This window comes from Benincasa hispida, chromosome 10, assembly GCF_027475165.1.
Source record: "Benincasa hispida cultivar pf3 chromosome 10, pf3_genome.v1.1, whole genome shotgun sequence".
Classification (NCBI taxonomy): Eukaryota; Viridiplantae; Streptophyta; class Magnoliopsida; order Cucurbitales; family Cucurbitaceae; genus Benincasa; species Benincasa hispida.
Window position 1 is genome coordinate 50,961,928 of NC_143487.1, and position 17,848 is coordinate 50,979,775.

Here is a 17,848-nt window from a genome sequence, read left to right on the forward strand (position 1 = left end):
CCTATTATTTTGGGGACTTGTCTGAGTAGGAAGTTGGGAATACATCTATACAACTAACTTCTTTCCTGACCTTAGGGAAAGTAGATAAATTGTCCCTTAATAGCTAATTCTGGGTCTTGAACATTGAAGCATCAACCTCTCACTGGCCCGAGAGGTGTTAGTTTATAGTTGGACTATAAACTGTTTGTTCATTGGAGGGATCAATGGTATTTAAAAAGTTAGATGTAACTACAGGAGTAAAACGATATTTTGACCCAACTATAGTTATGAGCAATTTGTGAAGGGTCGACTCACTATTGATTAATTATATCTGTGGACACAAAAATAAATCTACAATGCGAAGAGTGCAACTATTGATCTTTAGTGTAGTGATCGGTAGTTAAAGAAAATTGATTAATTTAATTAAAGAGTTTAATTAATTAATCTTATATCCTTTGAGCTTCTAATTTGTAGGTTCATAAGGTTCTCTTGTTAACTCACTAAAAGATATATAAGAGGAATGGTTTAAATTGTTCAAATCAATTGCATATTAATAAGATTAATATAATATGGTTAATTATAGATGTGATCTATAATTAAGAGAAAAAAATATTTGAATAAGATTCAAATATTAAAGAGATGTATACATATAAATATGGGATAATTATATGTTGATTAATTCTATATTAAATATGATTTAATATAGTCGTTTAATTGATTAATTAATGGTCAATTAATTAATTAATTAATTTTTTAGAAGTAGAGATAAGTAAACATATGATGTTTATTTATTTACTAATAAATTATATATATTAAATTGAATTTAATGGTTATTTAATTATTGGACTAATTAATTAAACAAAAGTTATTTAATTAAATTAGAATTATAGTAGTAATAGAAAAAAAAAACTAGGAGAATGGGTTACCCTTCCTCTCTATATATAGGTATTCATGATCGAGACCACACATCCAATTCTCGGGATCTAAAGAATAACAAGGTTTCACTTACAGGATGCAGGGGAGTCGTGAAGAATTTGGGAATCTACAAAGGTAAAGTTTTGCTTTTCACTCTTTTCTTCTCTTAAATGCATGCTAATCTTGATTGTTTATCCATTATGTTTATTATTTTTATACCATAAATTGTTTATGTAAAATCGAAAATAAAATTGCAAGGGGATCACACGCTTCTGCTTGGGATTCGATCCTTTCACTTACATGATCGAATCAAGATAATCAAATAAGACGAGTCTATGTGTCAAATACCGAAAACATCTATTAAACCAAAATTACCCAAATGAAAATTTCAGTACTCATGTCACGAAAGCAATGCACAAAAGCACCCACCGTGTTCTCTATTTTTTTTTTCTAAAAACCAAAAAACAAAATTGCAAGAATTGGCTCGAATTCCTGCGGAAGTGTGAGATCGCATTCCATTTTGTTTTTCAGTTTTTAAGGAAACAAAAAAAAAAAAAATAGAAATAATAATGGATAAACATGATAGGAATCATGCTAAAAGAAGAAACAAAGGAGAAAGCAACAAATCTTTGTCGAATCTCAAACTCTTCACATTTTCTGTGCAATCTTGTTATTCTCAAGGAATCCAAGTGTATAAGAGTGATCTCAATCACCTTGGATGAGGAAGAATAACTGAGAATGGTCGAAAGAAAAATATTTGAGTGAAAATCTAGAATGGAGGCTAGGGTTTTACATTCCCTAAATTGGTCATAAAGGCATCTTTATGTGGAGAAGGTTTCTCTCTTCTCCAAGGGTTTTAAAGGATTGCTTAAAGGCAGATTATTTTATTTTGCAACTATCTAGCGTTGGATTGTTGGACTAACCATTTTCTATACACCAGGTCACAGCAAAACCTTGTCCCAAAGTTGGAATCCAACGGCAAAATCTTCCACCCCACAGCTCACTTATTCCTTTTGATTCCACTTAGTTTTGTTAGGGTTTTTCTCCATTATTTCCATTGTCCTCCCTCTCTCCTCCCTCCCTCTTCCAGACTCCATTCCCAATTCCTCGACTTCCATTTACGTTCCCTCTCTCAAGCAGAAATGACAGTGAAGAATGAGAATATTGACAAGGATAAGTTGCTGGAGCAGTTTCTGAAAATTGGATTGGATGAGCGCACTGCACGAAACACCGTAGCCAACAACAAGGTCACTGCCAATCTCAATGCCGTTATTCACGAGGTATTCTCACTTTTCTCTCATCCTTGTCAATTTCTATGGTTACTCGATGAAAAAAGTGAAATAATAAGCCAAGGAAAGGAGGTGATATGTAATTTGTAGTGGATTGTTAAATGAGGTGGATTTACTTTTTGTAGTATAGTGGCTTGATTTTTTTGTATGCCATTTTTTTCATTTTTTTTTAAATGAAAACAGTTGATTTTTTCTTTAATTTAATAATTCTGCTATATGTTGTCCTGATTTGACGTAAATTGTAATGGAGCTTTGAGGACGCAAAACTTAGTTAGAGTTTGTAGTTCATCGCTTTTCATCCTTAATTTTCAGGCTGGCGTGCTTGATGGATGCGATAGGGCTGTTGGAAATCTCTTGTATACTGTAAGCTTGTCCAACTACTTCTAAGTTTTCAGTTACTCATTCAATTGAGGAAATATTAGCTGGATGGGTTTTCTTGGATTATACCTAATTTGTTCAATTGTTACGGTACTTCTCTACATACTTATGTACAAGCATCCACCCTTTCATTTTCTTTTTTTCCTCTAAAGGAGAAAATTTTCTCTGAATTATTTAATAGCTTGGTGTTGCATTTCTATTCAGGTTGCGACAAAGTATCCAACAAATGCTCTCGTTCATCGACCAATATTGCTGCACTATATTACTTCAAATAAGGTTTTCAGATGAAGACTTCTTAAAGAAACAACCATCTCCAACATCCTTGAAATACCTCTTTATTGTGTCATTACTTGAACTTCTTCTTTAGGTTGCAGGATAATTGCAATCATACAACACTATGCGCTCTTTTAAAATTGTGTGTTACTTTGCAGGTAAAGATGCCGGCTCAATTGGAAGCGGCATTTTCATTTTTTTCTGCTGCTGGCCAAGAAGATATTAAATTAAATGAATTTGAAAATGCATGTGGTGTTGGTATGATAATATTACTTGTCATTTGGTTTGATCCTTTAGTAGGAGTGCACACTTATTGTTGGTTTCTCTCTGTAGTTATATTCTATATGTTAATACCTTGATTATATTATATGCTCATGCAGGTGTAGAAGTTTCCGTTGAAGAAATTAAGCAGACTGTTAATGAGGTTTTTGAAGAGCATAAAAAGGAAATTCTGGAGCAACGTTATCGGACAAATGGTTGGTACTTTTCTTGTAGTTGAGATTCGAAGTGTGTTACCTTCGAGATTATTTTTCATTATTATTTGGTTTTTTATTCTTCTACTAGAAGGCATGTATTTAATTAAGCCATTAAACCATTATCTTTCTTTTGGGTGCATTCGTCTATCCCTGTTGCTTGTGTTTGCTTGTGTTTGTGTGTTTTTCTTTTCCAGAGAGGGTGGACATTACTCAATTTTAGATTGGTTGGTTAGTCTCTACAAGGAATTGTTTTAACATATTTATAAATGATTGTTTACCGAACAATTTTGTTTTGACTCGATGCTTCATATGGTTATGCTGTACTGCAAAGGTGCTTTTGCTTGATTAGTGATGTTTCTAGTCCACCATCCGTATCCTATGTGTTGCTTTTTACATCAAATTGATTTTTCTTCCATTTGAACTTTTCTTCATTTTTAATTGCTATGTATGTTCTTGTACTTCCAGCCAACGTTAATGGCCGCATAGAACTGCCCTTCGACGCTGTAATGGTTGCATCATCCTATATATATGTGCATTCAGTTGTAACTAAGGGTTTCCTTTTCACTTTCTTATCATTTATGTATTTATTATATTATGATATTATTACTTTTTGTCTGATGCTTTTATCAAAAGGCATATGCTGGCATAGATCTAGCTCCTTTAGAGGTGACATGTGACAATTACATAAATGAAAAACGAACTACCATAAGTTGGCTCAATGTTCAAAGAGAAGAGCTGTTATAGATTTATGCTCTGGTACCTACTTAGGATGTTGAACATCCACTTGAGTTTTCCAATGCCAAATTTGTAGGCTAGGTGTTCAATGAAATTATTTAATAATTATCGTTGTAAGTAGCAAGCACACATAAGAATGGGGTCGAACTTGAAAAAGTAAGAGTCGGAGATAACAAGATTCCATTCTAGGAGGAAAATTGCAAGTAGGTTCTGTGGATTGTCTCTGCACTCTGCAGCAGTGTGTAAATGCAGATTGCATGCCAGTTGGTATTCGTATGCTGCCTGTTTTTATTTAGGATAGGAAGTTCCATTGCATTCCATACATGTAGATAGTTTTTACTTGCAAAATTTATTCAAGTTAGGTCAATTATGGGCCCGTTTGTTGTCAATCATGGGCCCGTTTGATAACGTTTCCATTTCTCGTTTCCCCTGTTTCTTGTTTCCCCTTTTTTGAGAACAAGAAACAGGAATATGTTTGATAACTATTCCTGTCTCCACTTTCTTGAAAAAAAAAAAAAGAAACAAGAATGGAAACTTATTTGATAACTATTCTTGTTTCTCGTTTCTTGTATTTTTTCCTTTATATGTTTTTCTATATTTTATAGTTTAAATTTAATCTAATTATATAAAATAAAAAATATATAGCCATTAAAATATAAACAATAATTATCAAATATTTAAATTATCAAATACACATAAGTCCCGATGTAAAATTAATAACAATAATACAGCTGTTTCTATTATTCATATGTTGTTAAAATTTGATTTACAATATTATTTCTCACTCAAGTCATTTTTCTTTTAAATTTTAAATGTAGACTCAAATCTAACTTAATTATATTATTATGTAAATGTCGTGATTGTAAAAATATTAAAATGAACCTAAATGAATATCTTAGTAAACAAAATTTATATATTGTAAAATTATAATTGGTTTCATATGTAAGAAAAATAAAAAAATAAATTTAAAAATATATATAAAAATTCATATCGCAAAATTTAAAATTCAAAATTCAAAAAATATTTATATATACACATTGAAAATGGAAATTATTTTAAATGAGAAAAATATTGAAAATATTTATAAATAATAGCAAAATATCACAGTTATCTGTAATAGATTACTATCTGTGTTTATCATGACATAGATAGACACAATACTAGTCTATCGCGGTCTATCACATATAGACAGTGAAATTTTGCTATATTTGTAAATATTTTGGTTTATTTTCTTATATATGAAAACAACTCTATTGAAAATCTAAAATTTGAAAATCAAAATAATATATAAATCTAAGTATTTGAAAATTCAAAATTAACTTTGCTATATTTGTAAATATTTTGGTTCATTTTCCTATATTTAAAAACAAATCTATTGAAAATTTGAAATTTGAAAATCAAAATAATATATAAATCTAAATATTTGAAAATTAAAAATTAAAAATTAAATTAACATATAGATATAAAAAAAAATAATAAAGAAAAATAAATACAAATAAAAGAAAGAGATAATTATAAAAGAGATAAAAAAAAAATTTATAGAGAAAAATGAAATAAAAAGAAAGAAAGAAAAATAAAATAAAAGTCTCACATGAGATTGATCCAAGACCACGAAGTTAAGGAGTGTTTTGGGCAAGCTTTCTTACTAACTAGTCAAATCTACACTTTGATACATTTTAGAAACAACCTTAAATAAAATAGAAACGGTTAAATAAAATAGAAACGGAACAGGAGACACTACTTTTTGTAGTTCCTCAATTTTGACTCCATTTTAGGAACGTTTCTCAAATTTTAGGAATAAGAAACAGGAATGATTATCAAACAAGTCAGCTTCTTAAAAAATGAGAAACAGAAACAGAAAATAGGAAACATCAACGTTATCAAATGAGCCATATATTTACTTAATTCTTTTGGTTGTAGTGGGTGACTTGTTTGGGCAGGTACGGAAGAAGCATCCTTGGGCTGATCCAAAGATTGTCAAGGTGCTTCTACATTATGAGAACTTCGTCTTAGGAGTTTATGCTGTAATTTCATATGATTGGGCCATTTAGTTTATCTATTTTCATGTTTTCTTTTTCTCTAACATTGTTTTTCCACCACCCGTTTACCTTATGCTGACAGCAATTTATTGATTACAAATTATTTGAATTACTCGGTGAAAGGACTGCAGCAGATAATGAAAAAATAGCGAAAAAGAAAAAAGAGAAGCCTGCTAAATTGGAGGTGAGCACATCTTCTGTACTATGAAGTTCCTGTATCTCTTTGTGTGATGACTAGCCCTTTTTGTAACTTATTTTCTGTTATTACTCACAACTTTTGTTCAGGACAAACCTGCTGCTATTGTTTCACCGGAACAACCTCCATCTGAGGAAGATTTTAACCCATATTTAATATTCCCTCAGCCAGAGGATAATTATAAGGTAAAAAATAAATTCCTAAAAGATGCTTAGCTTCCTCTAATGGGTTACGCCTCTTTTTCTAAATATTTTTGTATACGTTTCTCTTAGAATTTAGAAAACATATCAGTTCTCATCTCTCCATACCAGAGAGATTTGCATGAACTGAATCAGTAAATATACTCGTGAAGGATTTACTTTCAAGTACTACAATTTTTGACAGTTTTTCCTTACAAATTGATAGGTTCATACTGAAGTATTTTTCAGTAATGGAACTATCCTAAGATGTTGCAACACCAAGGAGCTGCTTGAAAAGCACCTAAAAGTAACGGGGGGAAGAGTTTTGACTCGCTTTCCTCCTGAACCAAATGGTTATCTCCATATTGGTCATGCCAAGGTAGTATTAGCTGTTCTTTTATATGCTTTTTTTTCCTTTTATCAATTGTTGTCTTCAGTCCTTCACCAGAAGCTTTCCTCTATTTGTTATTATCATTATGATCGATCAGGCGATGTTTGTGGATTTTGGCCTTGCAAAAGAGCGAGGTGGAGGCTGTTATTTGAGGTTAAATTTCTTTTCTTGCATTGCATAACAATCTTTGTTTTTCATTTTTTTTACTAAGTTTATCATCGATTCATTCTTCTACCTTAAATCTTCTGTGTTCAACAATGTCTGATAATTGCTTATGAACATTGTAGTTTGAACAATATAGTTGACCGTTTTATTTTTGCTGATGTTTGAAAATGTGTGCTTGTAGGTATGATGACACAAATCCGGAAGCTGAGAAGGAGGAGTATATTGATCATATAGAAGAAATTGTCAAGTGGATGGGCTGGGAGCCTTTCAAGGTGTAATTTTAGTCCACTTTGGTCAATTATTTGTTTTATCTGTTCTTATATTGATACCATTTGGTTTTTGTTTGTTTCCTTTCCAGATTACTTATGCTAGTGATTACTTCCAAGATCTGTATGAATTAGCTGTGGAGCTCATACGTAAGGGCCATGCTTATGTTGATCACCAGGTCATTTTGGCAATTGTATATAATATTTTTTGTGTTGCATGTGAACTGCAGTGGGAATGTTTGCTTTCTTCTAAGATAACATTTGTGAGGCCTCGATGTTGATAATTATCATGAGTTGATCAGTTAGCTTAACTTTTGTGCTTGTGTCAGTGTTTTTGTGATCCATGATAACATTGACATCTGTTTGACTCATTGACTAAAGTACATTTTCAATTATTGGTTTTAGACTCCCGACGAAATAAAAGAATATAGAGAGAAAAAGATGAATAGTCCCTGGAGGGATAGGCCTGTAGCTGAGTCATTGAAATTGTTCGACGAAATGAAGCAAGGTCTGATTGAGGAAGGCAAGGCGACTCTTAGAATGAAGCAAGACATGCAGAGTGATAATTTTAATATGTATGACCTTATTGCATATCGTATTAAGGTGAGACCTTTCTTAGCTTGTTTACACACACATCTGAACTCTGTAGACACTGATACTCTATGTTGCAAATTGCTCGTCCAGTTTACACCTCATCCACATGCCGGAGACAAGTGGTGTATTTATCCAAGTTATGATTATGCACACTGCACTGTGGACTCTCTTGAAAATATAACACATTCGGTATGTTTACCTCCTTGACATGCTTTCATTTTTTTTTTCCTAAATAAGCAACGATGAACATTCATTCAACTACCAAAACTTAACCTTGCGGGCACAGGTACAAGGTGTCTCCTTCCCAACCATAGACAATTGATATAAAAACCTTCCAATCTAAGTTGATGAAGAAAGTGGAGTAGTGACAAAAAAACGTATGTTGGCCACTCCAAGTAGAGACTATGAACTAAACAAGGTCACAATAATAATCAAGAGAATTGAGCTTATTGGATAAGATTCTATCATTTCTTAAGATTCTAGTATTTTTTTCCTTACATATCAAGCACAAAATACCCTTCAACACAATGCTGTTCCAAAGCATTTTAGCCCTATCTTTGAAACCCCATCCGATTAAGGATTCCACCAAGCAAGCATCTATTGGTGGAGACTGACACCAATTTGAGCCAAATAAGTGGAAATAATCCCTAGCCATGCTAGTAAAATTGCAATGTAGAAGAAGGTGATCAAGTTTGTTCCTCTAGCATAACACAAACGTATTTGGGGAGATAGATGAGTAGGGATATCTCCATTGAACCTTGTATTAGGTATTTATACTTCTGTGAGCTGAGGTCAACAAAAAGAACTACTTTTTAGGCACTGAACCTGATGTAGTAGGATTAGGATAAGTTAGGGTATTATGGTCAAATCCTTAATTGATTAGGATTGAGATTAGTTTCCATGGTTAATTAGAATTAGGATTACTTTCATTGGTTTATTAAGATTAAGATTAGTTTCTTTGACTAATTAGGATTAGGATTAGTTTCTTTAATTAATTAGGTTAGGATTAGTGTGCTTTCCAAGATTGTCTTATTGTATTGGCAACTTTTGATTCATAATAAAGACTTTAATATTATTATTGGAGATTTCTCTTCTTTTATCTCCTAGGCTACATCAATTTGGTATTAGAGCATTCGTTTGGGCCAACGTTGACTGCCGCCGATGGAAGATCGGAAAATTCTTAGTGACGCCGATTGCAAAAGGGAGCTTCGTGGGCTATGCTCGTTGTTCAATAGTCCACATCTATATAGGGGGAACCCTTTAAATTTTAAAAAAGAAAGAAGATACTGAGCTTTTTTTTTCAAGATTTTCAAGAATGGACTATTACCGATCAAGGAAGACGACGAAGAAAAAATATAGCAGTTGGTATAGACAAGAAAGTCAAATTTCCTCCCAAAAACAGTGTTGGAATTTTGATTCAAATGATTCAGAAGAATTCCAACATAATAATTTCGTCTGTGCTCGATTTTCTCAAAGAACCTATCATTATCCACATTTGAAATTTGATTATAGTGATTCTAACGATTCTGATAAAGATTTTAATGTAGTTTGGAACGGAATAACAAGGCGACATTATCAACAAAGAGCCTGACGATCCAATCAATCCAGTTTCTCTAGAAATCGACGTAAGAATTAGGAGTTAGATGATTCAGAGTGTGAAAGAAATTATTATCACCAACATCAAAGAACACCCATGAATCATTCCAACATAAATTTGGAGGTCGAAACATTTTCAAGAAAACAGAATTATTCAAATGAAAACATCTATCAAGAGGACTTTCGAAAGAGGCTGAATGAAATTTGGGTTCTTTTGGAAAAAATTCAAGGCATAATTATGATCTTCAAGATTTTTCAAGAAACCATCCAAAATCACATTTAGTCACTCAAAAAGATCAAGAACTCATCCAAATGGGCTGTGAAATTGCGCAAAAAATGAACAGAGTAAAAGAAAAGAAAAAATCAATTGAAGATGAGTTGAATAAGAAAGGTAGAAAGATCGAAGAGGAGCTTGTGTTGGATGAAGAAAAAGTCGATGGGACTAACATGAAAGTTGCTCAATTCGAACCAGATGATGAGAAACTATTAATTGATGAAATCAACGATGGACGTGTTGAAAAAGATGAAGTCACTGTAAAGAATGTGTCCAATTAGTCAGATCAATTAACCGAGCTACACAACCAACCACAATTACCTCCACCACAAGAGAATAGAGGGAAAGTTAGTCTTGACCACCAAGAAAGACAACAAAAGAATCAACACCACCTATGGTGTGCAAAAAATGTCCAAGATTTACCGAGAATCATTCAAGAACAACCAAGATCAAGATTATATCAAAAGAAATACTGGGAGGACGTGAATTCTTTAAGTGTGGAAGAAAAAATACTCATAGGCAACCTAATTCAAAGAAAATTGAAAATATTTTTCTTCCATTCCTTAAGGAGACTGCATATATTTTAACAACAAAGGATTTTTTGAACTACTTAATTCTTAGGGTCATTAATGATAGTATTGATGGAAATAATTTTCCCTTTCAAGAATCAAATATTTGATATATTGGCGTGGCTCGTGAAAATTGGTTGTTATTGGTGCCCGATGTTCAGAGATGTGTCCGTTTGAGTGGCTTACTTTTTTATTTTTATCTTCATTTTTGTTTTAAAACTCGTTAATGAGTTTTTTTTGGGAGGGATAAAATGATGTAGTAGGATTAGGATAAATTAGGGTATTATGGTCAAATCCATAATTGATTAGGATTGGGATTAGTTTCCATAGTTGATTAGTATTAGGATTAGTTTCCTTGGTATATTAGGATTAGGATTAGTTTCTTTGACTAATTAGGATTAGGATTAGTTTCTTTGATTAATTAGGATTAGAATTAGTTTGCTTCCCAATTCTATAAATAGAGAGATTGTCTTTTTATATTGGCAACTTTCGATTGATAATAAAGTCTTTGATTTTATTATTGGAGATTTTTCTTCTTTTTATCTCTTAGGCTACATCAGAACCACCCCACAAATTCTTGCCCAAGAGCATTCTATTCTCTTGCAAAGCCAAATAGGCAGACTTCATCATGAATGCTCCACTAGTTTCTACTTTTTAGACTCCATAACAACTGATCATGGATGTTAGTTGGCCTAAAACGCTCCTAAATGGAAGATGGGTTGCCCCACTTTTCAAGCTGTCTTTCTTTTTTCATTTTTTGATACAAAACTTAACTTTCATTATCTAAAGGAGGATACAAAAGAGGGGAGATGAGATATCTCCACACACCAAGTTACAAAACGGAAGCCCAACGGGTGTAAATATGAGTTAGACTATAATCACAAAAGAATTTAGAGGTAGAAGACCAAATAGAAGCAAAGGGAGTAACATGATCTCAAAAAACGTCCTTGCTTAGTTCATGGCCACAAAAGATCCTCGAGTTTCTTTCAAACCAAATCCTCTAGAGAAGGGCAAAGACCCCATTAGACAAAAGGATTTTTGCTTGAGCATGAAACACGGGGTCCTCAATAAGCTGAAGAAGAGAAGAGGCTTTGCTAGGCCAACACCATTGCAAGTTGAACAAATTAAACAACCTTCCCCAACAATCTGCAGCAAAAGGGCATAAAATAAAAGATGTGTCAACTTCAAGGACTCAGTTATTTTACAAAGAACGCTCCAATTGGGGGAGAGAGCATAATTTTGCATGGTTCTTTAGATTATACAACAAGTATTCAAACTCTCAAAAGAGAAAATCTATAAGATTTTGACCTTATTAGGACAATTAACTTTTCATATAAGATCAGAACTCTGTCTATTCAGGGCAGCTTCCTTCACAACAAGCTTGGGACAGAATGGCTCAACTGAAAAGGAGTCATCATGTGACATAGAATAAGATCAGAACTGTCTCTTCAAGCTCTCTGTCAAGATATCCCTCCTCAACTTCAAGTCCCAGTTTTGGCCATGGAGTTCCACAACTGATGGCCCTTACTGGATTTAGTTTTTTAAATGCATGGAGGGAACATCACCTTTAAAGGCTGGTTTGCGATCCACTTGTCTTCCCAAAATAGAATTTCGCAGCCATCTCCTACCCTGCAACTCACATATTTAAAAAAAAAAACTACTGGTCTATGCAATTTCTTTCCGAGGGCTGAAGGAATTTCCACTTAGATTGCTGTGAGACCTCTGATAGTTCACCATTATGTTAGGAGGGGTAGATCTGGAAATTCGCATCCAAACTCTTAATGGGTCTTTCACTTATCTTCTGGGGTTTACCTGTTCGTTTATGGTCAACGTATTTATGTTAGTTAGCTTTCCTTTTTGAGGTTATGTTATATTTTGTGTTGTTATTTTGTGAAAAATATCAATGGGGAGATTTCTACCATATCAAACTGGTCTTGTATTTGCTAATTTGTGTTATGTGAAATATATATCTGTGGGAGGAACCTTTACAAGTGCCGAGATAGTCTATAGTTGATTCCACACCAAACTTGCTCTTCCCACCAACTGGCTTTGTTTTCTTTCTCAAACCTCCATATCCTTTTCGTAAGGAGATATTCTTTGATCTAAGATCTGCCACACCCAAATCTCCCGAAGAATGAGAAGTCAAAAGTTCATCCCAACTAACAAGATGGCACCCTTTCACTTCGCCAGCTCTCTTCCAAAGAGACATTCTGGAAATATTTTCAATGTTTCTACAAATAGCCACATGATGCTGAAGATTGACATCAAATAAGAGGGGATTCTTAACCAGACTGCGTTTCTCAAAGTAGTTATCCCTCCGTTAGAAATGGGAAATACCCTCCAAATAGCCAACTTTTGATTTTATCACTCTGGTCCTCAAAAGGCTGCATGTGTTCGCTTGCCTCCTGAGTACTTTCATTTCTCATCCATATTTCTTGATATTTTCGTCCGAACATAGGGCTCTCCTTCCTTCACCCCCTACAAGAGTATAATACATATTTTGATAGGTTACCGTGAAAATGACATAATTATACAGTGGTCTGAGGACAGAGTTATTAAATTACTTGAAATGAGCTACTTTAAAACAAAATTTGGTGACTGAGTTGTCTAGCTGTGAGAAATCAGAAAGCTAATGTATCAGATAGATCTTTTTGCTGAATTATAAAATAGAGGCCTTCGTTTTGTAATGTATCCTGTAGATGTTCTCTCTCTCTCTCTCTCTCTCTCTCTCTCTAAGTTTTTTGGTTGAAAAGAAAGAAGAAACATAATATTTCATAGAACAATGAAATGTAAAATAAAAGAAAGGGGAAAGTCCTCCAATTGGCTTTGCTACGAGAGAAATAACAAAAGCTTACTAAGCCTACACTAAGGTGTAGAAAAGGGATCAATATCAGATAGATCTTATTGTCTATTAGGTAGTTATAACTTCCCTTGTTGGCTATGTTGTTTTTCTTATATGGGATCTGTAAACACTGAAGGTTGTGTTCTTGTCTTGTGAAGCCAATAAGCGTGGATGATTGTGACCCTCTCGAATTGGTCATAGTTGGTAGGCTGAATGTTGTATGTTGTCACTTGAGAATTCTTAAGTAAATAATGGATGTCTACGGGAGTAATATCAATGAAGAAACTATAATATCAGTCTTTTGGGAGGGTTACTCTCTACCAAGTTCCCACAATGTAAATACCTATCAAAATGATGGGCATCCTGTAAAGACCCTAACACACTATATTTATAACCAAGGCACCATTGGCTAATGATCCCTATGCCCTTACTATTATCCTACTAATAATCTCTAACTAGGGTTCTCACAAATTTGATTTCTATACATTCTTTTATTCCATTGTCTTCTCTCAGCTCTGCACCTTGGAATTTGAAACACGTCGTGCTTCGTACTACTGGTTATTGCATGCACTGGACCTTTACCAACCATATGTGTGGGAATATTCTCGCCTCAATGTTTCAAATAATGTGTTGTCTAAGCGTAAGGTGGGTGTGGCATGCTTCTAAATTCATCTTTGAACAACTTAGATATGTGATCTTTTGCTACCCCACGTGCCATTTGCAGTTAAATCGACTGGTGACCGAAAAATGGGTTGATGGTTGGGATGATCCTCGCCTACTGACACTTGCTGGTCTTAGGCGCAGAGGTGTTACATCAACAGCCATTAATGCTTTTGTTCGAGGAATTGGAATTACTAGAAGGTTGGAATATTTTGTAGTATGATGCCTAATATATGGGCACGTAAAAAGAAGGCGGTTGCATGTGATGTCACATTTATTTATCTGTTACAATAACTATCTGATATTTTCACTACAGTGACTGTTCTTTGATTCGCTTTGATCGTCTTGAATATCACATTAGAGAAGAGCTAAATAAAACAGCTGCACGAGCAATGGTTGTCTTGCAGCCGCTTAAGGTGCACTCTTTGATTGTTATTAGATTTCTTATAATATATTTTTTGTTTGGTGTTTTTTGATGAATTTTTTATTTCCTCAGATTGTTATTACAAACTTAGAAAATGGATCAATATTGGATCTTGATGCCAAGAAATGGCCTGAAGCTCAAGCAGATGAGGCATCGGCCTTTTATAAGGTGAACTTGGTTTTCTTTTTATACTGTTATATATGCGTCTGGTGTTGGTGCGTATACTATACATTAACAATCTCCAAGAAGCATTTCATTTGATCAACCATATTATGATGATTCTTAAAATGGGAACCTTATCAATAATTATTCGATTTCTTGTAATTTTCCATTTGTTTCGTAGTGGATATCTCAACCTTTTTATGGTGAATATCTCAAAAAAAAAGAAAAAGAAAAATCAGCATTCTTATGATGCACGATCCTCATAACGTGGTTTACACCACCGTGTTAATATTTTTATTTCCTGTAATTTTATTTTTCATTTTTAAAGGACGTCTGTTTTTTCTGTCATATTTATCTTATTAATATATTATAATATTGTTTACACCACCTTATTCTTTTTTCATTGCTTTTACTACTGAAACTGAATATTACGGTTTTCTTTCTACTTGTCCTGTTCTTGCTCTAGGTTCCATTTTCCAATATTGTGTACATAGAACAATCAGATTTCCGGTTGAAAGATTCCAAAGATTACTATGGCCTTGCACCTGGAAAGTCTGTCCTCCTGAGGTATTTAATGATTGCAAGTTTGTTTTGCCATTATATTCACATACAACAAACGCATGCCATAAAACAGTAACTTTTTTCTTTGTTTCCAGGTATGCATATCCTATTAAATGCACGGATGTTATCCTTGCGGACGACAATGAAACAGTACTTGAGATTCGAGCAGAATACGATGCTTCCAAGAAATCAAAGCCAAAGGTTTCTTTTGTTAGGCCAAAGCTTTTTACTGTCTAGTTTTAGATGTTCTTAAAGCTTGCAGTACAATAATAAAGTTTTCTGCTTAAATGTAGGGAGTCCTCCATTGGGTTGCACAACCTTCTCCTGAAGTTAATCCTCTCAGTGTGGAAGTTAGATTGTTTGACAAGCTATTCCTTTCTGAGGTTGGATCTGCCCATGGCTTTTCTCTATGCGTGTTTGTTTGCTATGCATTTTGTGTAATTTGTATTCTAATCTCTTGTTTTTGCTATATCAGAACCCTGCTGAACTTGATGATTGGCTTGCTGATTTGAACCCACATTCTAAAGTAGTCATCCCAAGCGCATATGCTGTACCAGGACTTAGGAATGCTGTTGTTGGGGACACATTCCAATTTGAAAGGCTCGGTAAGTTTTTTGGCTGCTCAGTATGGTTTATGCCTTAGTTGAATAATTATTATTTTTTTTCTCTATTATCATTACTGTTCTTTTATTTTTTAAATTTGTGTAAGAATGATAAAAGAACAAAAGAAAGATCGAACAAAATATATTGGCCAAAAGCAACTGGAAAAACTCTACTGGGAGAAACCCCAAGGACGTATTGAAGTGAGACTAGTAAAAACCTCCTACTCAGCTACTCCTATCAAGCCAAAAACTTCATAGAACTTAAAAAAAAAAAAAAAAAAAAAGAAAAAAAAAAGAAAAATATCAATTCATATCCCTAAACTTTAAGAGTTGTATCAATTTAAACCATAAACTTTTGTGAGTGTATCAATTTACACTCTATTATGTTCCTTTTGGAAAAAAAAACTTGCATGAAATTTATAATCGTATCAATTAAATCCTTAAACATTCATAAATAGATCAGTTTAGACTTTTGGTCAAAATTTTCTTTTGAGAATTATCCATGTATTTTCTCTAATTATTGTTTTGTCAAACTGGCATTTGAAGATGTGTACATATATGTATGAGAATTAACGTGTGGACAATGTTCAAAGACAATTGTAGTTAAGAGTCTAAATTGATTTATTTATGAAAATGTAGCAATTTAATTAACTCATTGTATCATATGTAATTGGTCAAACAAAATTTGGAGGGTGTAAATTGATGTTATTGTTATTTTATGGTTTTAATTGATACTAACCCCGAAATTGGATATAAATTGATAATTGTCAAAAAAAAAAAAAAAAGTTGCAGGAAAGTTTCATGGTTATTATATTTTCTTTCCCTTGTACATACGAAGGTAGAGACCTATGGATATGATATGTATGACATGTTTGTAAGTGTTCTAAAATAGTTAAAATCACTTTTTTTCATTTTCAAAATCACATATGAAACGTGTTTTTAATCCTTTTCGATGATATCAAAATTACATTTAAAAGCATAAAATTTAATATTAAATTAATTTTGAGAGATAAAAGTGTGTTTTAGAATGATTTTAAAAATAATAAAAGAATTTTTTTATGATTTTAAAATCACTCCCAAATATGCACGTAATCTGGATCTTCTCATATGAGAACGAGAATTTGATAGTCTACTTATGAAAATTTTCCTTGTTTTCATATTTTGCTTCTGTTTTTGACTTACCCATCTATTTCCTACATTTTTTCAGGGTATTTTGCAGTTGATAAAGACTCGACTCCGGAGAAACTCGTATTCAACCGGACCGTCACCCTTCGAGATAGCTATAAGAGCAAGTAAGTTGAAAAGGAAAAAAATGCCATGGATGGGGAAAAAAAGGTGTCAGCTGGTAAAATTTTCACTTTAAAATTGTATTCAGCTTTGTGTACACACAGATACGTATGATTATGAATAACATGACCGTGTTTGATTTACACACGAGAATGTTATCAGATTTTTGTATAAACAAATGTTATTATTGTTTATTTAATGAGAATAATACATATATTTTACGTAATTGTGATACATAAATTGATGAATTAATCTTCTTAGAAATAAATATAATTCAGTTAATGTATTAAAAATATTAGTTTTAACATATGAATAAATTGTCATTTTTTTTTGGAAGTACAATTGCAGGCAGTAAGCACGTGGATTGAAACTTTCAACCTACAGAGAGAGGAGAGTCGGGCGAATTAAACTCTGATTTTGGCAATAAATTGTCCATTGTGTGACGAGGGATTACTAAAATAAAGAATACACAATTTAACAGATTAAGTGAATTGATTGAAATTAGGAAATTAACAAACTAAGAAACTGTATTGCTACATATAGAATCAATGAAATTAATATGTATGTATTTTAAACAATCAATCAATATTTATTAGTTTATTACAATTGAATTAAATAAGTAACTATGTTAATGTGATACGAATATGAATCTATACTCTTAAACTTTGAGGTTGTATCAATAAAAATCATGAATTAATAATTATATAATTTGATCTTTCGTATGTGTATCAATTTACACATTCCTCTAGATTTCATTTAATCAAGCGTGTGAAACTTACCATTTGAGTAAATTAAACTTCTATTTTTATAAGATAATTAGTCTATAGATCCTACGTTACAAATACCTATAAAATGGACGATTCTCAAAGGAAACTCAAAGGGTATGTTTGGGGCGTAGAGTAGGTTATTATAGTCTTGGGGTGCTGATTATTTTAATTTGTGTTATAATAGTCTGTGTTTGGAGTGCAAGTTATTATAGTCTGAATTATGACAATC

At 32.8% G+C, this 17,848-nt stretch overlaps 1 protein-coding gene across 4 annotated transcripts; it reads left to right on the forward strand.

The window, feature by feature from the left end:
• Positions 1 to 1,496: 1,496 nt before the first annotated feature.
• On the forward strand, positions 1,497 to 17,078 carry LOC120088044 (glutamine--tRNA ligase-like). 4 transcript variants are annotated; one of them, XM_039045065.2, is made up of 23 exons: positions 1,497 to 2,174; positions 2,496 to 2,546; positions 2,766 to 2,837; positions 2,993 to 3,092; positions 3,215 to 3,310; positions 5,966 to 6,027; positions 6,167 to 6,268; positions 6,370 to 6,465; positions 6,686 to 6,838; positions 6,948 to 7,003; positions 7,197 to 7,287; positions 7,374 to 7,460; positions 7,687 to 7,884; positions 7,966 to 8,064; positions 13,670 to 13,801; positions 13,881 to 14,017; positions 14,133 to 14,232; positions 14,313 to 14,408; positions 14,869 to 14,969; positions 15,059 to 15,164; positions 15,257 to 15,346; positions 15,439 to 15,568; positions 16,773 to 17,078. In XM_039045065.2, the coding sequence occupies exons 1-23, from the start codon at positions 2,037 to 2,039 to the stop codon at positions 16,859 to 16,861; spliced, it is 2,382 nt and encodes a 793-aa protein (XP_038900993.1). In that variant the 5' UTR covers positions 1,497 to 2,036; the 3' UTR covers positions 16,862 to 17,078. The 4 variants fall into 4 exon arrangements, with proteins under 4 accessions (XP_038900993.1, XP_090161950.1, XP_038900995.1 ...); XM_039045067.2 differs by having other exon boundaries at positions 1,582 to 2,174; positions 2,496 to 2,651; XM_090305824.1 differs by lacking the exon at positions 5,966 to 6,027 and having other exon boundaries at positions 1,548 to 2,174.
• Positions 17,079 to 17,848: the final 770 nt, after the last annotated feature.